The sequence below is a fragment of the Cervus canadensis genome, chromosome 19 (genome assembly GCF_019320065.1).
Source record: "Cervus canadensis isolate Bull #8, Minnesota chromosome 19, ASM1932006v1, whole genome shotgun sequence".
Classification (NCBI taxonomy): Eukaryota; Metazoa; Chordata; class Mammalia; order Artiodactyla; family Cervidae; genus Cervus; species Cervus canadensis.
In genome coordinates, this window is record NC_057404.1 from 28,054,887 (window position 1) to 28,080,298 (window position 25,412).

The 25,412-nt window shown below is 37.3% G+C and overlaps 1 protein-coding gene across 2 annotated transcripts; it reads right to left on the reverse strand.

The window, feature by feature from the left end:
• Positions 1-1,020: 1,020 nt before the first annotated feature.
• Positions 1,021-25,412, reverse strand: PPM1K (protein phosphatase, Mg2+/Mn2+ dependent 1K). 2 transcript variants are annotated; one of them, XM_043438401.1, is made up of 7 exons: positions 25,209-25,412; positions 18,810-19,311; positions 17,573-17,673; positions 10,279-10,444; positions 9,985-10,129; positions 8,774-8,908; positions 1,021-4,885 (listed from the first exon to the last, which is right to left on the reverse strand). In XM_043438401.1, the coding sequence occupies exons 2-7, from the start codon at positions 19,235-19,237 to the stop codon at positions 4,754-4,756; spliced, it is 1,107 nt and encodes a 368-aa protein (XP_043294336.1). In that variant the 5' UTR covers positions 19,238-19,311; positions 25,209-25,412; the 3' UTR covers positions 1,021-4,753. The 2 variants fall into 2 exon arrangements, with proteins under 2 accessions (XP_043294336.1, XP_043294337.1); XM_043438402.1 differs by lacking the exon at positions 25,209-25,412 and adding an exon at positions 24,417-25,075.

The window sequence follows — 25,412 nt, forward strand, 5'->3', positions numbered from 1 at the left end:
AGAGGTTAAGATTCTTCACTTTCACTGCAGGGGTACAGGTTTGATCTCTGATCAGGGAACTAAGATCCTGCATGTACCACATTGCAGCAAAAAATGTAAATAAAAAAAAGATAATATATGCAAAAGAAAATAGCACAGAGATCCTTAATAACCATTTCCCTTTCTCAGCCTTTTAAAGAAGTAAGGTTATAGTCATCCATGCAGCACTGCTCCTTAGGTTTTGTTCAGAACGAAATTCTGTACCATACTTATACTAACATCCTTTACGAGGCAAAACTGACACAGGCTAAGGAAACATGGAAAGACGTTAAATACTATTCCTTCACCATTAAATACTATGTATGGCTTAATATTTAAAATAGCTAATGCCCATTTCCCCACTAACATAAAATTAATGAAAGTGTAATTCAATGCATTAATTAATGAAGTGAATTCACTTATTCAATAAACATTAATGATTTCAACAAACATTTTATACTCATTGCTAAAAGCATAAAACATTCTTGGTCAGGAGTTTCAACAAAACAAAATTCATCTCTGCTACCATGGGGTTTACCAAGTTACCTTCAGAGGATACTCTAGAAGAGATCCTTGTGCCAAAAGACTGCAACCATGACATTTTATTCAATCAAAAAATGAGGACATTAAAACTTGCTTATTTGTGGAATTTCCTTTGAACATTTGTTTCTCATTTTTAATACATGGAGATGCTGCTGTGAAATATCACAGGCAAAATACTGTAGAAATAATAACAACCATTTTCTTCTGATGTACCAACAAATATTTTAGATGAGGAACATGCAAGAGACAAATCTTATTTTAAATCAAATAAAAAAGATTTGAATATATAAGTGTATATAATATTTTCAAAGATTCTCATGTTAGTTTTGCAAACAGGCAGAATTTGGCTGCTAAAAAATTTCCAATCATTCATTGACTCCTTTATATCAGTGTTCATAGGGCCACATAATAAATATTGGAGCATGTGGATGCCAAACAAACACAGTTGGATTTTAAAAGTGTTTAATGCATGTACTTTAAATGTTTTAAACACTGTGATATGATTTTAGTATGCTTACAGTCACTCTAATTCATACTTTCAAAACAATGGTCAAAGCAGCGATTACATCAACATACTACAGAAGTGCTATACACCCAAATAGTACTTTAGTAAATTATAAAACCAATGTACACAAGAGCACTCCGGCAGAACATAATTTGGGACACAGCTCTGTACAGGGATCCAGTGAAGGATGAGTCATTCTTGGAGATGGAACAACATGATGATTTCACAGCCTGGAACGCTCAATAGGACCATCAACGGATTGTTTCAACAATCTAACAACCAAGGGGAGCTGCCAGAGAGTCAGGCGGTCTCATTCCAGATGCCAAAAGCAACAGGCAGACCATCACAGTTTGGCCTCTAAAGACATGACTTTTTATTTCTGTTGAACTCATCCAGAGAAGTGAATCTAATAAATACAGTAAAATGTAACCCAACCAAGATTTTATGTCACTTTTCACAGATGCAGGTATATGAAAAACTGAAGTGCTAAAGGAAAATACAAGTGAGTATTTGTGTTTAAGTGTTCAATACTAAACTTTAACTATCCCTTCCCCCACCCCACCTTGGAGCATTTTCTTATTGTCTGTCATATTATCATGAAATTTAATCCTGTCCATTCTTTGAAAGGAAACTAAGTGTCCTGTTTTAGATATTGAAAAGTTAACATAGGCCTACTCATTCTCTGCCAAGATTCATTAAAAAAATAAAATTCAACTTTGAAAAAATAATTTCTATTTAAATTACATGCTAACAATTCTTCAAAGTAAGTAATTTTTTAAATGGAACTTGAGAAATGTTCCCATCATAGAGTATAGAAGTTCAAAACTGATTCCACCAAAACTCTTTTTTTCTCTGGAAAAAATGCATAAAACTTTGAAGCACTTAACACAAGGGTCTGTAGCAAATGGTTGATAGAAAGCAGGATTCCATTTACACTTGAATATATAAGGTACTTAATTTATACTTGTAAAAAATCACAATGATTTTCAGAATATTTTGCCAAATCAATGATGGCAAATAGTTCGGCAACACATTTTAGAAAGATGATTTATATACTACATATAAATGAAAGGCAAACATAAATATGATTGATTTAAGTTTAATTACATTAATATAATTTACACCATACCAATACCCACATGGTAATAGCCACATGGCAAATTCACAGTTATAACTAAAAAAACTATTTAGAACAGTCCTTTTGTTCCATTATTTGCATAATTTTCAGTAATAGACTTAGAAGCCTAATACATGTATGCTTATCTTTTATGGGTTATAATAATCTAAAAGTTATACTTCAACATTGTGGCTTAAAAAACAAACATCAGTGTGTTTTTATGCTGTAGTCAAAGCTGACTAGTTTCAGGTTTTAAAAACTTTCAGGTGGATCAGAGCAAACTCTATCCCAGACCAAGGCCTATGTAGTCTACAAATTCTTTGTCACAGTTGGCAATCCACCCAATGGGATCAGTGACTCTTAAACCTCTGAACTTGACATCACTCCCACCCCTGTTTTTTTAAAACAACAGAGAGGAATAGCAAAGTGAAGAATTCAAAACAAAAATAAAACCTACATTTTTAGGAGGTCATCTTGTGCTTCAGAGTTTCTGTTAGCTTCCTAGTTTGGAAACCCTTCATACTCCTAAATGTAGCCTCCATGTTTCTGTCACAGGACCCTACACAGAAAAAGCGAGAAAGTTTTCCAGCCTTCTTAGACCACTTTGGTTCCTCATTTTCCAGGCAATAAATAGAAGACCATATTCTTTCCTGTAATATTTTCCTTTCTTTTACCAAACTTCCTTGAAAGAAAAAAAAAAAAAAACTTGAAATATTCCCATACCACTTTTTTCCAAAGGAAAATTCCTAACTAATACAGACAGGAAAGCTCAAGATTATTTTCTTCCATTCCCAAAAAGGTGAGAAGATGTGAATATATTGTGCCCTCTTCCTTCTAATAAGCCTTGAGTAAAACTTAAAGAAGAAAAAAACATCAACCAGAAAGTTAAGAGTTTAAATCATATCAGTTTTAAAGTTTTGGCGTTTCCTTTGTTTCTACAACAAAACTCCACATCTTTCTTAACATTTAAGCATTCTTCTCACACCCTATTATTTTATATGCAAATTACCATTATAACAATGTAGCTTCAACATGCTGGTTCTGTTCCTAGCTTTTTCCACATAGGTTACCTACTACAAAATATCTCCTACAATAATTTTAACCTATCTGCCAGTAACTGTTGGTTCTCCACTATAAAACTTCCCTCAGTTTGTCAAGAGTCCTTAGAGATAAATGTATCAATAATATACAGCTAACTGGTGAAGGAGCTATGAAAGATTGTTCCCTTTCATTTTCCATTAGTCCAAAATATACACATGTACATACACCTACACATAACAAATTTACACTGTCTGCAGAAATAAACTGCTGATATAATTCCATACACATATTCAGGGATTCACATTTTAACAGTAAACTTATACACGTATATAAGGAAATATAGTTTTATACCCCTAAATTACATAGCAAGCTGAAATAGATAATGCTTTAAGATTTTATTCTTTATGAGTCTTAGAAAAAGAAGACATAAACTTCAAGCTATGTCTGTAGCAATTATCAATGTGGGATTATCTTTAAGGACAAATTATCCGACTTGCTTACTGTATACAAAAAGTGATATAAACAGACTATTACAAAACACAAAATTTGGGATTAGAGATAACAAATAGAAACTTCATACAAAATACCTGATACTATCAGATGTACTTTGTATAGCTTTGACCAAAGAACTCTTATATTGGACATTCTTTTCTGATATGAATGAATAGTCACAGCTATATATTAGCAACAGAAAAACAGGAATGAATTGAGTGTGGGCAAGAGAGACCTGGGGTTTCCCTGGCGTCTCAGAGGTAAAGAATCTGCCTGCAATGCGGGAGCCGCAGGTTTGACCCCTGGGTCAGGAAGATCCCCTGGAGGAGGGCATAGCAACGTATTCAGGCATTTTTGCCTGGAGAATCCCATGGACAGAGGAGACTGGAGGGCTACAGTCCACAGGGGAACAAATAGTCAGACATGACTAAAGCAACTTAGAACAGCACACATAGGAGAGAGCTGGTGGCACAGCTGAAATATGTAAGTGCACTGTGGTACATATGTATACAGTTTAACAGTGTCATGTTAGCCGAATTAATGTCTTTTGTATTGTTAAGTTCACCAGTAAGTGATGCAGAATACAAAATATAGTAAACACTTGCAGATAACACATTGAGTAGCCGTCAAAATATTGACTAGTTTTGAAGAACTTGAAGGCAAGAACCTGGTCAAATGAATCAAGATTAGAAATGATCAAAAGAAGCTCACAGCTGCCTAAAAGTTTTAAAAATTAGAAATTTAACACTCAGCAAGCATACCAAAACCATGTTTCATTTGCTCACTCAACGCAGAGGCTCACTCACAGTATCTGAATTCCACATATTTATGCTGAGTATATACAGTTAGCAGAACATAAATATCACAGGTACTTATGAAAAACTACTATGTAGATGGTTACTAAGTTTATGTTGATTTATGTACTGGTCTAGTGATTTCTAGGGTCGCCACTTACAGTTGACTTTTTAAATCTAATCAGTTTCTTGATACACTCAGTGAAAAACTGTTGCACAGAAACTCCAAGTCCCAGCAAGCAATCAGGCCCATCGTCCACTGGAGGCAAAGCTTCTGCTGAATGAGAAGGTGATTTCAGAGTTCTTGTATTTTCCCCAGGCACCAAAAGGCACTACTACTGCAGTAGTGTTATCTTCAGTACCATATTGTATTGCCTGCAAGGTATGGCAGGAAGGAAGAAATGAAATGGAAATCAGGATCTGTACAAAAAGAAATCAGCCTTTCCCTGGAAGGCCAAACTGGTTTAACACACAGTTACAAGTTATTTCACAGTAATTTGTGATTCTTTCCCCAGATCAATGCCCATAGTTTTTTAGATTGTGATAGGATAACTAATGACCCAAAGTATATACCACTGTAGCAGTTTTGGCAAATTGTACCAGTGAACTAATAAGGTATAAGATATGTAGCTCCTGAAGAAGAAAATACACATAAAGCATTTAGCATTGGGACTAATGCAAGGTTACACACAGATGAGATGGTTGGATGGCATCACCAATTCGGTGGACATGAGTCTGAGCAAGCTCTGGGAGTTGGTGATGGACAGGGAAGCTTGGCATGCTGCAGTCCATGGGGTTGCAAAGAGTCGGACACAACTGAGTGACTGAACTGAACTGAACTGAATGAAAGGTTAAGGATTCAGAGAGTGTTAGCTCTTAGCTAGCAATTCTGCTTCTAGGAATTTAGCTTAAAGAAATTATAACCTAAGAAATGGATGACTTCCCTGGTGATACAGTGGATAAGAATCCACCTGCCAATGCATGGGACCAGAGTTCAATTCCTGGTCCAGGAAGATTCCATATAACACGGAGCAACTAAGTCCATCTGCCACAACTACTAAGCATACGTTCTAGAGTCCATGAGCCACAACTATTGAGCCTATGTGCTGCAACTACTGAAACCTGCATACCTAGAGTCTGTGCTCTGCAACAAGAGAAGCCACCCCAATGAGAAACCCATGCACTGCAATGAAGAATAGGCCCTGCTCACCGCAACTAGAGAAAGCCTGTGTGCAGCAGTGAAGACCCAACATAGCCACAAATAAACAAACTTTAAAAAATTAAAAAGAAATGGAAGTATACAAAGATATAAAACTATAAGAGTTTATTATGGTCCATAGAAAATGGAAAATTGGCAGAAACTATACTTCCTACTGGGCTTCCCTGGTGGCTCAGAGGTTAAAGCATCTGCCTGCAATGCGGGAGACCCGGGTTCGATCCCTGGGTCAGGAAGATTCCCCTGGAGAAGGAAATGGCAACCCACTCCAGTATTCTTGCCTGGAGAATCCCATGGACAGAGGAGCCTGGCAGGCTACAGTCCACAGGGTCGCAAAGAGTCGGACACGACTGAGCGACTTCACTTTCACTTATACTTCCTACTGGAGAAGGAAATGGCAACCCACTCCAGTATTCTTGCCTGGAATATCCCATGGATGGAGAAGTCTGGTAGGTTACAGTCCATGGGGTCGCAAAGAGTCGGACACGACTGAGCGACTTCACTTTCACTTATACTTCCTACTGGAGAAGGAAATGGCAACCCACTCCAGTATTCTTGCCTGGAATATCCCATGGATGGAGAAGTCTGGTAGGTTACAGTCCATGGGGTCGCAAAGAGTCGGACACGACTGAGCGACTTCACTTTCACTTATACTTCCTACTGGAGAAGGAAATGGCAACCCACTCCAGTATTCTTGCCTGGAATATCCCATGGATGGAGAAGTCTGGTAGGTTACAGTCCATGGGGTCGCAAAGAGTCAGACGTGACTGAGCAACTTTACTTCATACTTCCTACAGTAGAATTATAAGTCAATTTTAGGAACAAATGCAAACAGCAAATGATACAGTCAGTATAATTCCACAGTGATAAGAGAACAGACTCTGTATGATTTTAATACCTTTAGACCATGAAATTTGTGCACCTTGTTTTTACATTTCTGGATATTTCCAGTGTCTCCTGGTTTATAGTCTATGGGAACTCGAATAGAATTTGTTGCTGTTGTGTAAAAATTGTATTAATCTTAATTATGTTGAATTGGTTCATGGTGCTTTTCAGGTCTGTTATATCCTTCTACTTTTCTGTCTATTTATTCTATTACTTTTTGAGACTTTGATATTGAAACTTCAACTAAAAATCTTAACTTATCTAATTGAGAAAAAAATTGCAATATATATATATGTAACTTTGTTCTGAATTTTCCAAGTCTTCTGTAAATGTGTTATCACACTTTTATAATTTAAAAAACAAAAAAGAGAAAAAATAATAAAAAAAAAAATAAGAGTTCTTGGGATTATATTTAACAGCAAATGTACTTCAAAAGACCTCACAGGCTGAGGTCAAAACTAGAAGGAAAGGATTGATAAAAATATGTGATATAAAAACCTTCTAAAATTTTTTTAAGTTTTACAAACAAATAAGAAGATAAAAAAAATATGTATTTGCAATATTAGACAAAGTACTAATAAACTTAATACATAGGAAGTTCTTACAATAACCATGAACACAAACATGCCTATAAGATCATGGGGAAAAAAGCTATACACAGACAAGAAATACAAATGGCTAGTAAACCTGTGCAAATGGCTTGCTTTACTAACAAAGAAAAAAGGTGCAAATTTAAAACACTAAAATTTGATTTTTCCACCTATCAATTGGCAAGACATTACCTATGATAAGAATTTGGAGAAATACAGACTATAAAACATGCTAGTGAAAAGTATAACATGCATAGTATTTGTGGAGGGCAATTTGGCAAGCTTATTAAAAGCTTCAGAATGCTGTATATTCTTTTACCTAACAATTTTGCTTTGATGAATTTAACCTAAGAAAGTAATATCTGAAGGCAATAGATAAGCACAGATATATACAGAATGTTTATTATACAGCTCTCTCTAAAACATGGAAAAGTGAATGTAAACTAAATTAGTTGATTATGATAAGTATTAAATGAGTAATAGTACTCAGATGAGGGATAGTATGCCCTGGTAAGTTAGAAAATACATATCTAAGACAAGTGGTTGAAATTAAGAAAGAAGTGGTCATACACAACAATTGGGCTGTTTCTTAATTTGAGCATATATACTTACCAAGTGAATAACTCATGGTTATCCATCTGTTTCCAAGTAAATAATGCTTTTAAAGTAAGATCTTACGTCTTAATTCCAAATGTTAGCACTTAAAAGTTTGGACCAAATTTGGCTCCCCGATTGCAAATGTAAAAATTGGGAATGCAAAAATAGCTGTATGTATGAGTTAAAATGTGCCTCTAATGATTAGTGATGGCTAGAACTTAGAAGAGCTATCTATCCAAACAGAACATTAAAACATGGAAATTTTACATTTTTTTACACTGAATATTATCTAGCTTCCAAATTTTAGCTCTAATTGGCACACTGGCATACAACTCATCCATATACCTTTTTGTATTTGTTTTCACGTACCCATTTTTAAAAACAAGAAGTTGATTATGCCATAGTGTATGTTTTTTAACCATAGTGTTTTCATATTGGATATTTACATGGAGCAGTCTAGTTTAAAATGATCTAGTGGTTGGACTGAGAGCTCAGCTATCTGGGTTTGAAGCCCAGTTCTGGAATGTGACAGTGCCTCTGCTCTCCTCCTCTGTAAAGAAGAGTTAGTTCTAACCTAAGAGTGAGTTAGTAACCTCAGAAGGTTACTGTGATGATTACATGAGTTAAATACACATAAACAGAAAAGTGTCTGACATATAGTACTTGCTATTGTTATAATTTACTATTGATGTTACTAACATTTCAAGATAGGTACAAAGCCAAAAATAAACATAGCTCGTTTTCTTGACAGATTAATTTTACTTAACTACTTGGGAGACCGGCCAAAAAAATTTTTTTAATTGTTAATACTATGGGGTCAAGTGTAAACTTTACTGTAATACTGAAAGCTAAAACACATGATTTCAAAGAAAGCTCCAGACAGTGGCGGCCCCTCCTGGCTGCACCAGGACCTGCACCTGGCTTTGTCCTCTCCTCCCCACTTCGGGATTTGTCTAGCAGAAGCTCTGCTGTTACCTGTTCAGTCACTGCATGGGCTGCTTCATTGGGATCATGGCACTGATTTACAAAGTCACAAATTTCTTGACTGTTCACCATGAAGTTAATTCCATCTGTAGTGAGGACCAGGAAGCTGTCATCAGCATGATGTAGCTGCAATCAGAACCAAATGTATAGAATTACAAACTAGACTTGGCCTTAGAATAATCTTCATAATTCAGTGATTTTTATCTGTTTACAGAGTAGTCATCTGTGTTTCAGAACTTACAGACAAACAGAGTGAAAACAGGCCTGCATTTAGGGCAAATACAGCAACATTTAGCATCAATCATGGAGGACAAACCTAACATTTATTTAGTAACACCATGGAGGAAGAAGCCAGATAGCTAAATGCTGAGAGGCAGCCTAATATAATGGCTAAGAGTCTCTGAAGCCAGACCTCCTGGGTGTGAAGCCCATCTCTATTTTTCAGCTGGGAAAACATAGGTAAGTTGAACTGTATACGCTCCAGATTTGTTTTCTCTATTAAATGGGGTAGGAGTGGCTATTTTGAACAGAGTCCAACACATTGTAAACTGCTATATAAGTATTTGTTAGATGAAATGAACATAAGTGGGATATCTATAAGACATAAAACTGTTCCATAAATTAATAATCATTTGCTGCCATTATTGGGAGCCTACCCCCATATACAGTGTGCGAGGTACTAGAGCAGGCTGGGAATTGTATAGGTAAAGTATCAGTTCACCACTAGGTGTATGCTGGGGGAAGTGTAGTATAAGGGGGACAATGATTAGTAGCAAGCAGAAGATGTCCCTGAAAGAGAGGTGGGGTGATTCTCTGGTTTGGTAGAAAAGGGAAGTCAGGATAGCTTCCAAATGATGGTGATGCTGAAGGATGAGGTGCAGGTGAGGAAGGGAGGTAAAACCAGGCTTCCAGCCAAATTCCATAGCAGGATGAAACAAAGCCAACACTTCATCATACATAAAGCCAGGAAAGTGGTATCTTACTTTATCTGAAAAGTTTATCTTTCCTTTCATTAATCACTTCTTTTTTAGAAGTCATACAGGCTTCAATTAAGGCTTCCAAGAAAGCCTGCGGCTGGAAACAATCCTGTGTTCATTCCTTGCCTGTGTAGCAAGTGTTTGCAAGTCTTTTCTTTCTTTCTTTTTTTTTTTTATTAGTTGGAGGCTAATTACTTCACAACATTTCTGCAAGTCTTTTCTTACCTTAATCCTCTTTGTTTCAGGTTCTGCTATCACACCACTGGTTTTAAGATCCAAATCTCCGAGACTCCTTGTCATTGCAAGTCTGCCATTCACGTGAGGCTGTCCCAAGCTATTCCAAGCTACAAACCCCCCACATTTCTTAATCCTGGTCAAAAAAAAAAAAAAGACTATGATGTGATACCCAGAAAACCAAGGATTAAACTTAAGCATGAAGTCAGTTTAAAATGCAAGGTTTTATTTCTATTTTGAACGATATACATATCATCCTCATAGATGGATCAATGGATGTGTTACCTTTCTTTCTCATCTTTTCTTTCTGGAGTGTGGTCAATGGTCAGCTTCATGGGTTTTCCTTTTCTACACAAAATAGCTCGGCTGTCCCCAACACTAGCTATAACCAGTTCAATACCATCTCTCAACAGGGCTACTGTTGCAGTAGTCCCAGAGGTCAGAAGTGTTGCTGCAAATGATGAAGAACAGTACAAATCAGTGACAATCAAATGATTGGATCTGGAATGTTTATTACAAAATAAAACACAGGCATGTTAAACTAATGCTGAAATGTATCATTCTAATTTAACTAGAGCTATGCAAATAAAATGCAAATGAACTATGGAAGTAAGAGCATGCAGAAAAAGAAGTATTTAATTCAGTAACAAGGCTCTATGCAAACAGAAAAAGCTGCTAACCTAATCTGGTAAAAATGCATCACTATTTCAAAATGGCTTCTATTTACATAAAGTAGAACTCACTTGAATTTATCATTCTGACATCTTTTTGTGTACATCAGGTGTCAGGATTAAAAGTATTACATTTTAATTAGATTGGCTAATAAGGCAGAGTGATTTAGGTCTACAGAGTCCATTTAGGCAAGCCAACTTTTCTATAATCTACACACTCAGCTTTTTTCTTCTACCCCCATCCTATGGAAGTATTATCAATTAATAGGCTAAGCAAGATATGTCAAGTGTTTCATTGGCTCTTTAAGAACTGTATTTTATATTCTTTCCTTCTATAACTGCTTTAATTTTACAAATGTTCACCAAAAAAAAAAAAAAAAGAAATCCTAAAATGGTTAAAGGTTCACATTCTTTTCTTGATTATCTTTGTCCTCCCCAGATGTAAAACAAAGTTACAGCCGTCATTATATTAGGAGAAAATCTGGAGGGCAGGGAATGAAATTCATTCTAGTTTCCCATAAACTTGGTATAGTTCACACTTCTGGTTCCAGCAGGATCTGAAACAATCAGTCTGTACCCAAATGCAGGAAAAGTACTGCCAAGTGCTGCTCCTGTGGTCACAGCCTGGGCCCAGAGCATTCCAAGAATGTTAATTTTCCCTGACCAATAACAAAATTATATGTAGCTTGGCCTGAGGTCATCGCTGTTTCCTTCATCCAATTCAAAGTGCATTTTTGCATCTTTCTTTAGTTTATTCTAAATTGTCTGCCCTAAGTTCGCCACTACTTGTTGAAATTTTTGAGGGTGCATTGAGCCTTGTCAAAGAGAGAATACTGTGAAAGTAGACTAAAAAGTAAAGCAAATTGAAAAAAATCTAAAAAGATAACAGTTAAAGCAGGTATTATCTTCAGTAACATGGTTAATTCTTTAAAGCATCTAAGTAAAATATTCAGGTGATCACCTAAAAATGATTTTGACTTCAAAGGCAGATTTAAGAAAAATGAAATGCTATTGACTGATTGAGGCTCATTCTTTCCAATTTTTTTAAGGAAATTTTTAAAACAGCAGTAATGCATTTGGAAAGATATATATGTATATATTTTCCAATCAATGTATTAAAATGCCTGCTTTAATCAGAAAAGTAAAAATGGGGGGAAAAATGAATAAACCCTGCTTAATCTCCTATATTCATGCTGAATTTACTGAGAAGTAGCATTTATAGTTGCACTATCTTCCCACTTATCTCTTGATTTTGGAACTGCTGTGCCAAAGTAATATCACTGTGGCAATACTAAAGTAGATTATATATTGTCATTGTATAACACAAAAGTTTTTGTGTTAAGTATCAGTGATGTTTATATTACAAACGTTAAGTTTTGAGTTTCATAAAACATTATATAAGGGAATCTTTACAGTTGAACCACTGTAATCTTTTCAAATGGTTAGAAGAGCCTGGTAAGAAACACAGGCATTTACTCAGATGCTACTTGTTCAGGGAGTTTAATGCTCCTCTCCTTTGTTTAAAATGTAACAAGCAGCTTTTTTTTTTTTCCTGAGTGTTTTTTAATTGGCTACCTCAAAAGAGTTAACACTTCATAAATGAAAAACTTCAAATTTAGCCATTTAGGATTATAATCCATGGCTCTGCCACCTAGATATTTAAAAGAGTTTGAGTTTTTAACCAACCCAACTTCACAGTTCCAAAATCCCAGGATTTATGGGAAAGTTTTTTAAACAGTTGATTCTGGTTTGCTAAGCATCTAAGAATATAAATATAAATCAGCATTTAGTTTCATTTAACATTTAACATGGGAGTAAAAATTCTCACTTTCTTCCTTAACAATAAAATTATAAAACTAAGACATCTTTCAATAAGTTCTTAACACTCACTGGACATTTTCTACTGCAAGTCATCTCAACTAATGGGACAAAGAGGATGTGGGAACCTTCCAGTAGTCCAGGCTAGGAACCGCTGGACTCCTTCACCTGGGACAAAATTAAGCAGATCTCTCTTTCCACTGAAGCCCAGCATATAGTGTCCACGGGCTCCAGGTCTAGAGCTGCTGACCAGGCACAGTTCTCTGCCACAAATAACACGCACAGAGGCAAATAGGAAATTCACCCAGGAATTGTGCTCAAACATTACAAACCTGTAACACAGGGGAGGGTAGAGAAAGAGCTGCAAAATAAGGGGAAGGGTTTTTATTTTGGTGAAATTTTCAGTAGCAAATTACATAATATTCCAGGAGATGCCAAGTCAATGATTCCAAAACTCAGTTTGACCAAGTTGATGGTATTTTGTAGTTGAGTCTGTTTTCTTCATCACAGAATAACACTTCTTAGTTTTGTGTCTTTCCAAGGTAGGAAAACCCATATCCAAATGTATGTGCACCAAGACACATATGTGGTGACATACACACAGACTCAGCCAATTCATCTTGAAGAGTAAATCAGTACCTTTACTGAGTTGAAAAAAATACACTGTAAATATGTTTGGTATCAATATCAGAATTGTCCCAGTAACAAAAGGGAAATTCACGGGTAGAGTACTTAATCATTCGTATCTGACAAGCATACTAGAAAGGATGTAAACTACCGGATACTACCAAATTGCTAGGATTAAAATATAAATCAAAAGGAATCAAAGCACCTCCTATACCAGATACAAGGAGTAGCTTATTTGTTATTGGTAAATGCAGGGATTTTAGGATCTAGACAGTATTTCCTGAATAGAATGATTAATTTAATTGTTTAGATAAAAGCTAGTAAGGCTCTTAAGTGCTAAAGAATGTTTACAATTTTATGTAATTCATAAAATGGGAGTTTCTGCAGCTCTCTCTTTCCCCCAGTGTTGCAAGTCAATATATCAAAAGAAAAAATGATCAAGATTTTGAATGGCAACATAAAGAATCAAGCTGTACTTTTCAAAGTATAACCTCCCCCACCCAGAAATCATTCAACTGTGTCAACAATATGGATAAACAAATATAGTTACAATATTTACCAAAATGATGTTCTAGACATGTATGAATCATAAACACTAAATCAGAGGAACGAGTTGAAGCAGTAACAGCACAATAAGAGTATCTCTCCAACGCTGTCCCTATTGTTTTGTTTTTGGCTGCCTCCAACATAACAAGGGTAATCAGACACATTGCATTTCTCATATTGGTTATTTTTTAGTTTAATCCTTCCATAAAGAGATCAAATAATACGAAGAGCAGGGAAGTTTCCAACAAGACTCACAATACTGCCACCAACGTCTCCCACTCTGAACGTCAGAGCATCTTCTCTCTTTGATCCATTTGTCTCTTGGGGAGCTTTGTTGCTTTCAAATCTTAAGTAATCTAGAAACACTTCGAAGAGTTTATCGGATATATAGGATATCATCTAAATTTTCTTCCATCTGGTTTAAGTGACCGTTTGTCCATTAAACAATAAACTAATGGGACAGACATCATTTGAACTTACTGGCTGATTTCATTAGTTGTAAAAATACACATGACTGGTATAAAATGAATACAAAATATTCAAAGATGATGATGAAATTAGCTATTTGTAAATAAGGGTAAATTCAAAATGCATCTACAACAAATCAACATAGATAGCCAGCAATTTCTTAAGGGCTGTTTCTTGATAAACAGTATTCTGATTTTATTCTCCTCAAACTACCCTCATTTAAAACTGAAATAATAAATATTTTAAATGCTAATGAGAAAGCTTGAAGTATTTTATGCAGATATGACAGCTTTAGATGAGAGTCTTAAAAAGATGAGTACGTTTTATTTTCGCCTTATTATTTTCACTTTCTTTTGAGAAAGCTAATAGTATGACATGGGGCACTCTTACACCACCTGAAATTCCACCATTAGTGATTCATTCCTGAGGTTTACCCAATCTCTTTTCAGCTTTCCTTACTCAAAATTCAAATACCCCCAGAAGTGGTAACACATTAAAATATATACATTAAATAATTTAGTTAAATTGGCTATAGGATAGTCAAGTTATAAGTTATAATTACTTCAGTGATAAAGGGTAAGCAATGGAGATCAGTTTAGTCCAAATAATTATTGAGTATTTTTCAGGCTCTATGCAGGATGCTGAACACTAGAAATTCAAAAATGAATAAGCCATGGTCCCTACCCTCACGCTGCTCACAAAAAGGGTTCAGTGAGGACAAATGGAGCTGATGCTAAAAGAAAAAGTGAAAGAAATTGGAGAGGGCAAACTGCGCTTCTTCACAACTTTATATAACTAGCACTGGTCCTACCCACAGCTATGCCAAAAAGAATATTATCTACTCTTATAATACTGATACTGCTTCAGTTCTACTAAAAAGTCAAAAAAAAAGAAATTTTAATTTAAATAATAATTTTGAAATCTGAAGTGGTATGTGTTATTTTTAAATCCACAAATTGAAAAGTTTAGTATATTTGATAAAATAAACCCCAAATATCAAAAGCCAATTTTTGAAATCTTTGAAAGCCTGGCAACTGATTAAGAATAAATTTCAAAATTGTTCTCAAAATACTTATTTAAAAAAAAAACCACGGAGACTAATTGACCCATAAGAATACATCCAAAATAAGATTCAAGAAGGACAATGTCATAATAGACCCTTTCTTTTTCTTTTAGTAGTATGCTAACCATCATTCTGTCATGCTCCATTATACTTTTAAGCAAATTGCCATTAAATGAAAAATAAACTTTAGAATATCTTATGAAAGTTCTGAGATCATTAACTCAAAAATTATGACAGAGGAACCATGTTTAAATGAATACATTTTCATTTAATTATTAGAAATGAAGAACTATTTTATTCATTCCTTTGCTAAATTTATGTGAGAAAGGTGTCTGTAGAAAATTTCTTTTAAGATAGCAAGTTAGAAAAAAAAAAAAAAAGATAGCAAGTTAGATCAATTCTCTCCCTAAATTCAAAATTCCCTTTAACTGTAATTTATTATTTCATAAATGAAAGGAGTCCTCTCACATTTTAAACTAAATCTATCACTGTTTTAAGCATTTTTATCAATTAGATCCTGCACAAAAGGGCTGACTACACCCATGAAAGGTTATTGGTTTTTTATTTTTGGCCACATTTCCAAGATATACTTGAACATTCCTTTCTGAAAACCTTGCCCAGTGAGCTCTACCTGTTTACTCAACAGCTGGGGCATACCACCTGCACTACAGCCGATAAACTTCATGGTGTGAGATACAGCCGACCTGCTTATAAATGAAATAAGAGCATACCAATATTCAGAGTTATGAAAATAAAACTATAAGAAAGTGTTTTAATGTCCTCTTCACCTTCGTATGTTTTACCCATTAGGAACAAGAATAGAATCTTATGCTAAAATCTACCCTCTCTCAACTCCTATTTTCACAAGCTCAGGAGCCAGTTGGAAGGGGGAAAACGTCCAAAGGAATGAAAAAGAGAGAATGGACCTAAGTAATCTACAAATGAGAAAATAAATCCTTGAACAATGAGAGTGGACTCTAAAGTTTTTCGGAGAAGTATGACAGTGATAAATGTACTGAAAAAGAGAAGGAAAATGTCTTAAGATGGCAAATGAAGCCATCCTAGAGTCATCCTAAACATCATTAAACATGCCCATGAGAGAGGCCACGGTGGGTGCCAGGAAAATCCCAGCCCTAGCTCTCCAACTGACCTTTTCTGTTTCTCTGAGTTTCAGTTCCTTATCTGCAAAATGGGGAGAATTTCCAGCCCTACACACTCCAACTGAAAATTACAAAGATAACATTGCTGTGGTGAGCTTTGACCTCCTCTAAACAAGGGAGAAGGCAATGGCACCCCACTCCAGTACTCTTGCCTAGAAAATCCCATGGACAGAGGAGCCTGGTAGGCTGCAGTCCATAGGGTCGCAAAGAGTCGGACACGACTGAGCTACTTCTCTTTCACTTTTCACTTTCGTGCACTGGAGAAGGAAATGGCAACCCACTCCAGTGTTCTTGCCTGGAGAATCCCAGGGACAGAGGAGCCTGGTGGGCTGCTGTCTACGGGGTCGCACAGAGTTGGACACGACTGAAGTGATTTAGCAGCAGTAGCAAACAAGAGGATGAACAAAAGACAGATGAATATTATTGCATGATTCATTTTAAAATCAGTTATGAAGTGTATATGCACACATTTTAACGGTTTGCTATAGAGGTGTTCAAAAATTATGAGCAATAAATTTGGGGGCCAGCCAACTAGAAAACATTAGCTACATTTTCACGAAATGGTTTTAAAAAATTTAGCCAAAATCAGAGACATTTTTCTTTCAAAATATAAGGGCATCCAGTACACAAATTCTAAAATTCAGCTGTCATACCCTTGTGTTTAACAAATAAAAACAAAAATGTCAACTAGTTACCACAGGAAAGCTGCAAGATCAAGCTTTTTTTAAGAAGTGGAAGAAAAAATATCTTCCTTCTAATTTCACAAAGTAGTACATATTAACCATTGTCCTTTTGAGGACCAACTAGCAATTTTCTTGTCTGGACAACTACTCTCTGAGATTACCCTGTAGCAAATTTCAGTAATCGTTCATCAGATTCCTCTAAAAAACAAAAACAATAAACCCTTTCATAGTACAGGCATCTTGTTCATAAAATGAACAATCAGATTTTTTTTAATGTTTAATCTTTTTTAAAATCAAAATTCAACATCAGATCTATTTTGGAGCTTCAGTTTCTAAAACAACCTCTAATATGTCTCATTTAAATGTGAGACACTACCCCTAGTTTGGATTCCAAACAACATTTAAAATGATTATTTAAAAAGTCATTTTCAATGTAAGCATTCTTACAATAAACATTAAAATTCCCACCCCTGAAAAGCTTATATTGTTTCCTTCTTACCCCAAATTCCCCAGGACTTTAAGGAATGAGATTGTTTTACTTACCGTCAGCAGATAGGTGGGCGTGCCTTGCAAAGGTTTTATCTATTTCTAGAAAAGCCAAGGTCAACACAGTTTCCAAGTTCTCCTCCTTAGGAAGCAAATCCCTTCAGGGAGAGAAAAAAAGAGGCCAATCACTTTACAATAGGTTTCCCACCTTCCTCTTGGTCCCTCCAGCGAGCAGAGTCATTCCATACAATGGACGTCCCAGGTTTGCCTTTCAGATGCTGTTCAGTCTTTGCAACTATATGGACCAAAGCCCACCAGGCTCCTTTGTCCATAGGATTCTCCAAGTAAGAATACTGGAGTGGGTTGCCATTTCCTCCTCCAGGGAATCTTCCTGACCCAGGGATCCAACCCACATCTCTTTTAAGTCTCCTGCATTGGCAGGTGGGTTCTTTACCACTAGAGCCTCCCGGGAAGCCTTTCAGATGCTTAAGATCCACATATTAATAAATCAAATTGAGAAAGGATCAGGCCCAGGGATAAGTTCTAAAAACAATAAAATAAAAACCTAAGTCTCCAGTCTAAAGATATTAATCCTCACCATCACAATCCTGAGAGGTGAAGAGTTCTTTTATATTAAATTAAGCCACCGAGTTCCTTCGTGGAGTAAGGCAAAATATACATAAATCAACTGATGAACAGTACGAATAACTATGCTTAGGAAGAACAGTCACATGGTCGTAACTGTTACATGTTCTCCCCCTCTTTTAATTCCAGTAGTATGATCCTCAAAAAAACGTTAATATTGACTGCTGTAAATAAACTTTTTAAACAGCTCCAAAACACCCTCATTAAAAGCATTTTCCGCATGTTTTTGCCAATCATCTAACGCTATTTTCAACAAGTATTCAAAGCTATTCATACCACTTGAAAGAATAATTACTATTTATTGAAGCACTAAGTGCCATGCACTGAGAGAAGTAAGTGCTCATAGATTCTCAGAGTACATGAGATCATGTACTTTATTATGTGAATTCCCTTGAAATGATTACAAGTGCTGTTAGATTCTGGTCAGTGCTCTCACCAAGAGAGTGGTTAAAACATACTCATTTCTGAAATGGTAATACACATCAGCAATTAATAGCATGCTTGAGCTACTGCTTGTTCATAAAACAATAGTATGAAAGCAGTCAAATAACTACCTTAACAGTGGCTGTCTCAGCCAAAAGGTGAAAGTTTGAACAGGAAAGATAAAGCAAACTACAAAGAATGAAAGTCATTATATCACTGTACGTACAGGATGCATTTCTCCATGTGGGTGTGACAGAAATCAGCCGCTGCAGGTCCGCCATGGCCATCATACACCGCAAAGTACAGGACCTCATTGGTCAGCTGAGCAAAGCCAAACCGGTCTTCATTCTCTTTCCGTTTGCCAATCTGCGATGCGCTGCCCACGTTTTGCAAGCTGACTTTGGGAATTGGCTTGCCATACTTAATGCTGGGCGGCAGCATAATTGGCTCCTCTAGGCGGTTATCCCAGATGCCAAAATTATCCCAGGTGGCTGGTCGGCCGCTACCATCAGGATCAAAGCGAGACCATCTCGGCTCTGAAGTGGAGCTATGGCACGTGGGTGTCACCTGCAGCCCATGGGCTCTGAGCAGCACTCTCCTCCTCACCTGGTTCCCACTGCTTCTTACCAAAGTAAGTAAGGCAGCTGTTGACATAACTCCAGACGGCTCGGGAATGAGAGAAAGTTCAATGGAACAATAATGGGATGCCTTCCAGAAAAATGATGCAACTGAGTAGAAAGAGAGACAGAGACACTCCATCAGTAATTTCAACTACAACTGATATATCATTAGATATTACCAAGAATGAAGTCTGTAAAGAAAGTGGCACTTAACAGCCTACCCCTGAGAATAGTGGTTCAAAAATGAATCAATTTACCTACCCCACCCACTCAGTGTTTATAAAAATTTGACAGTGTGCACAGATCACATAGAACAAGTGCTTCTCCAGCTTTAACCTACAAACACCTGGGGATCTTGTTAAAATGTAGATTCTGATTCAGTCTGCCAGCTGGTGCCTGAGATGCCATATTTCAGACCACCTCCCTGGTGATGCCAAGCTGCAGTTCTGGAAGGCCCACACTTTTGATTAGGGAGAATATAGAAAACAGGTGTAAATAAATAGTCTTCCCTTCATCAACTTCATTGCTCTGAAGAAAAGGTGGAGCAAATATTAACAATAACAAAGTCTCTTACAGGGGTAGAAATTAGAAAAAAAAACTGGTTAATAGAATATTTATTGTCATGGGAGTATGTAATTTCCTTGGTTCTGTCTCATCACAATAAAAATTTGAAGCGATGGACATTAAAGCCCTCGGATAGACAGTGTCTCAGCTCTCGGACAGATCAGTGTTTCAGTTCCGTGTTACAGCTCAGTTTTATTTAGAAAATAAAAGAAAATACATCCTCAAGGCGTGAGCACATGCCGACCCAGAAGACACAAAGAGAAGAGAAAGAGAGACACCCCCCACCCCCCCAGCCCTTTAGCTCCTCTTTTTATGTTTTTCCCTCCTGCCCCCAGGACTGCCCTATGTAAACTGGGCTAGCCAGGAGTGCTGTTTGTTCTACCTGAGGTCCTCATTCTGGTCCTCGGACCTTCCTTTGTTCTACTTTCTGGGATTTTCCCTTCCTTGTCTTTTAGTCACCGCCAATCTGAACTCCATTTTCCTATTCTAACTACCTAACATTAAGATAGTTCTGTACTGAGGGAGTGCCCAAGTTTTAGCATAGATACAATCTAGGATATCAGTTCTGTTTGTTTTAAGGCTTCTCAACATATTGAACTTTACATACTCTATTACTCTGGTTAAAATAAACTGGCTCATGCAAACACCCACCAGAGGCACAAAGAAAAAGTAGTTCTGATGTGTGTGATCTCAGGGATTAGGGGAAACTGCATTTATGACAAGCAGTCTTTTCTATGAGCCACCGATCTATGCATTTACATTAACATCTGCGGCTCATCCGAATGCCTCCCCTGGCTGTTGGCTAGGAGAATTCCTATGCCCCTGCAGGAAGGACTGTGTTGCTGGCAGTTTGCCATACAAATAAGGTTTAAACAGAAATTCATCTCCAAAGTATTTCATTCTATTACTTTATGAATTAAAAACCAACTTGAAAAAATAGCATATCAAGATTTGATAATGCCAGTGGAGGGTATACAGGTGTCATATTTTTCTTAATTGTATGTTTGAATTATTTCTCTATAAGAAATGGATTTGAAAAAAAATGTATCTCCCCAAAAGGCACAATCATACACACACAAAAAGCCCAGCTTGAGTGTATCTATAAGAAAATGTATTACAGATTTTAAACAATCATTTTCAAATAAATTTTTGGAAATCAGTCTAGTTATGTATAGGAAGAACCATTAGCCCTTTTAGTAAGTAAAAAGAAGTAAAAGAGAAGGATGCGGTTCCAAAGAACGCCCTTGTATATCTAAGCAATGGAAGACATATGAGTGCAGCCTTCTCAGAATTTAGAATGAAGATGGCCTTCCAAATAATTAATAGGTCATGAAAGACTTAGGAGATTGCTCCTTCTTGGCCTTTTAGCTAACATCATGTATTAAAGTCTGAAACTCACTTCTTTTGCATTATTGGGGGCGGAGGAGACACAGTACCTCTTTATCAAGTATCAAAGAGAAACAATGCATTCCATTACCAAAATAAAAAGAGAAATTTATTCCTTTGGTTCTGTTTGAAGGTTGTATTTTATTCAAAAACAAAAACTGTGTCAAATAAAGTTGAACTTGTAGAAAACTTTCAAAGTGTAATACCATCTTGCAAGTAAGAGAACTAATTCTTGATGGAGATAATTCACAAAGCAGCTTTGCATTATAGGAAAAATAAAACTTTAAATGTTTATCAGAAAACATTCACATTCGAAGAGTACACCAGAAATTAGCAAAGTACTATTATTCTTTTGGCTTCAATCTGAAAGCATGTATACCATACTCAGCCTTGGGTCATTTTGCAGTCACACGCATACTTTGAACAAGAGTTCTAGAATTACAAACTAATAAATACTGAATAGTTTCCCTGCAGCTCTTCTAGGATACTCTTGTCATTTCTCACTCTCTCCTCCAAATGAACAGAGCTGCATTCACATTAGGCAATATGCATCTACTGTAAACATTACTTAAGAATGAAAAATGCAGGTTAAGCAGTTTCTTTAAGCCTACATAAACTAAAATCAGTCTTCAACCTGGCCTCCTTCCTCATTCCTTATCTGCACAATCATCTCAGAAAGTAAGCAGAATAGTCACAGGAAAATATTTACTTTAAGGCATATTATCGGCTATTGGCATACATGAAGCATAACCCAGTTCACCAGTTTACAAAACTAGGTCAGCATCATTTATGCAAGCAAGGGAGTGTCTAAAGAAGTGATTCCATCTCCTTTGCAAAATGCACTATAACGAAATCATACTAATCTCCATGTTCCCAAGGAAACAGTTCAAAGAGGACTTTGTTCCCAAGCTAATTAACAACTCTGAATTAATCTTACACATCATGAACTTTCCTTCAAAGCTTCAAACTACCAATCAGCCACTATTGCCACTCCCCTCCCCTAGCTCTCCAGATGCACATGGAAATGATTAGACACTGATTAGCAGGTAGAATTTGTAACGTGGGGGAAAAAACAAAAGTCTTAAAAAAAAAAAATCAGTGTTCTTTATAACAGAAAGAGCTGAGAACAAATTGATAAATACCTAAAAAATATTTTTACTGTCAGCTGAATTCAAAATTGGCTTGTGTTTATCATTCTGCAAGCCAAAAATAGTTATTCAGGAACCCTTTATGTTGGTCTCTCAATCAGACATCAAGGCTAGCTTATTTTCCTTTTAACTGTTATATTCAATCTTTGAAAGTCAAAATAACCCAAAAGAATCAAAGGGCACAAATAATTCTGCTTGAAAGCCATTTGAAGACACAAAATGTCAAAGCAAAATTTAAATGAACTAAGAGTCCAAGAACACATTACGCAGCACACCATATTCTACGAGCAAAAACACTTTCGTTTTTCACATTCATTTGTGTGACCAAGCCTTCATCTTCCTCTGACTCAATGCTTTGGTTAATCTGATTAAAGTATCAGATTCTGACACAGAACTCTATTGAACAAAGTTGACTCCTGATTTAATATTGACTAGCAGGGGGACTCTCAGAAAAGAGGGTTAAATGAAATAAGTTGAGAGTCCACAAGAGTAGGCATTGAGATTCCACAAAAGAGTGCTGGTAAAAAGCCACAGCCTGAGAGTAGGAAATCTCAGGTAAAAGCATCAGGAAAAGGAAAAAATGCATTTGGTAAACTTCTGAGGTATACACTTCACTTAAAAATAATAGTGGTAGTGGTGAAGAAAAGCCACATATACCTCTACAAGACTACTATGCCAATTTTATACTTTGATCTTATTCCAATTTTATAATCCTGCAATGATTTAAATACCTCAGAGCTGGGCAAATGTATTTTTGGAAGGGGGAGGCACTCACGGTCCCTGGCAGTAGCGTGCACTTGGGATTTGAGTTAAACTGCTCTTGACTGCTGAAAGCAGGTCAAAAGGGCAGTTTATTGATGTCATGTTAAGTACATGCCAAAATTACTCAGGAGTTCTAAGGATCAGTACAGCTCAAACCTGCTTAGCTTTATATTTCTAGCAAAAATGTTTAAGGAAGTATTCATATCTACCCATTATAAAGTGGTACTCAGGTATCTTCATTATCAATAACTTCCACAGTGAAAACACAGGTAATTTTAATATTCTTAAAATGTTTCTTTAATGACTCTATAAAAAAAAACAACCAATTTATCCCAATAAATTCAAATATTATGGAAACCTCCAGAATGTATCTCAGGAAATTTGGACTCCAGTATCCTCTTTACCAATACCCTGCTAGGAGGAAGGGAAAGAAAATGTACTGGTCTAAATGAAGGAAAAAACAAAACCAGCAAGAGAAACCCCGAATGACTCCCCTTATGTTTGACCTGAACATATGTTTAGATGTGCAAACAGAGAAAAGAACAAGGGAGCAATGAAAAGTATTCATTATTCTAATTCCACAAATATTTTTTAAAACATTTTAGTTAACATGGATACAACTCACAGAACCATGTTCCAAACATTCATTTAAGAAGAATTTTCCAGAACAACTAAGTATAAGGTGTGTATTTTTCATTTCCTCTATAGCACCTAATACAATGTTGACATCTATACATTAAATTTTCAGTAAATTTAAATATTTTTTTTAAAAGGAGAATTTTCCTTTACATTCTATGCTACATCACTAACATCTTTCCCCTCTTCCTTCCTCTTAAGATTCTAGTCAAGTAGGTGCTTGAGTTGGTGGTCAATAGAAAGTAACTAAGGTTGCAAGAAAAATAAAATCTTGAAAAATTATAACTGATATATTTTATTACACAGTGTAGTGTTTTTTTCCCTAGGCTAAGACACCACTGTTATCTTTCAAGACCATTATAATCTGTCACCTTAGTTACTCATTCTGAAACCGCCGACAACCTCATTCTTTCCTCCGTACAGGCGAAGAGGGTGCAAAAGACTGAAGAGGCCTTGCTGCACATTTCCAGTCTGAAGCTCGGAAAGGCAGGTGGAGCTTTAGAGACCCAAGTTCCCTGTCTATTGCCACCCGGAGTCTCGTCTTTGTCACCTCCCGTGAAATCTCTAATCTACAGACAGCGGCTGCTAAAAAAGACATCAAGGGCCAGAAGGCCTTGAGATTACAGTGCTCTTTTGGCAAAGCAAAACCCACGTCCTCAGATCGACAGCAACCAGGGCTCTGCATCTTTCTCTGCTCCGATCCCCCGAAAAGCTCACCCTTGGACAGTTCGGGTCCAGCCAGTTGGCTGGCTGGCCGTGACAGATGAATGACCAGGGCGAAACACGGCAGAAAGCACACCCTCCCGCCGGCGCAGTCCGCGAGCAGTGCAGATGGCTGGGTTCCCTCCAGCACTTTCCGCCGCCCTGTCTCCGCCTCTCAACCACCCTCGCTGCGTACAGATTCCGGGTGTCGCCACGTCTCCCTCAGCCCGACCGCCGCTGCAGCGGCTAGGAGGCGCTGACACTCGCAGCATCCTCCCGCCCGCTGGTTGAGGGTGGGCGACTCGAGGCTTCGCTGAAGGGAAGCGCGGGCTGCGAGCCCCTTCCTCTTGTCCATCAGTTCAGTTCAGTCGCTCAGTTGTGCCTGACTCTTTGCGACCCTATGGACTTGCAGCACGCCAGCCAGGGTTCCTTCCAAGTTCCATTCCCTCCTGCCATCCCGGTCCAGCACACTCGCGGGCAGGAGCCTCCAGCCTTCCGGCCGAGTTCAGGCAGAACGTAAAATCTCCGCAGAAAATGCCAGCAGCGGGTGGCTCAGCCGAGGTGGGCCCCGCCCCGACATGCTGCTCCAGACCTCGAAACGGAAGAAAGCTGCGCACAGCGAACCCAGACACTGACCGCTGGGCATGCACTGAAGGGGCTGGAGCAATTAAACCGACATTCCCCCTCCTCTCCCTGGGGAACCCGTTTACTCTCCATTCCGCGGGTGGGGAGCAATGGGACGTGCCCCCTCCTGTAAATAATATAAACGGTTAACACATAAATGAAGTGCACTCTCCAAGCTCTTACCTCGTGATGGCAATATCCCTGGAAAATGTTCAATTAGCTAATGGAGGGCGGGAGAGGGGTTTTCTGTAAATAAGACTGCCTTCTCCGATGTTTTCAATCTCTGAGGAAGCAGTTAGAACAGCCACTGGCTCAATCTGCTGGAAATTCTTGAGAATTTTTCGCCCGCAGTGGGCCAGATAGAGAGGGGAAGTCTGTTCCCGCTGA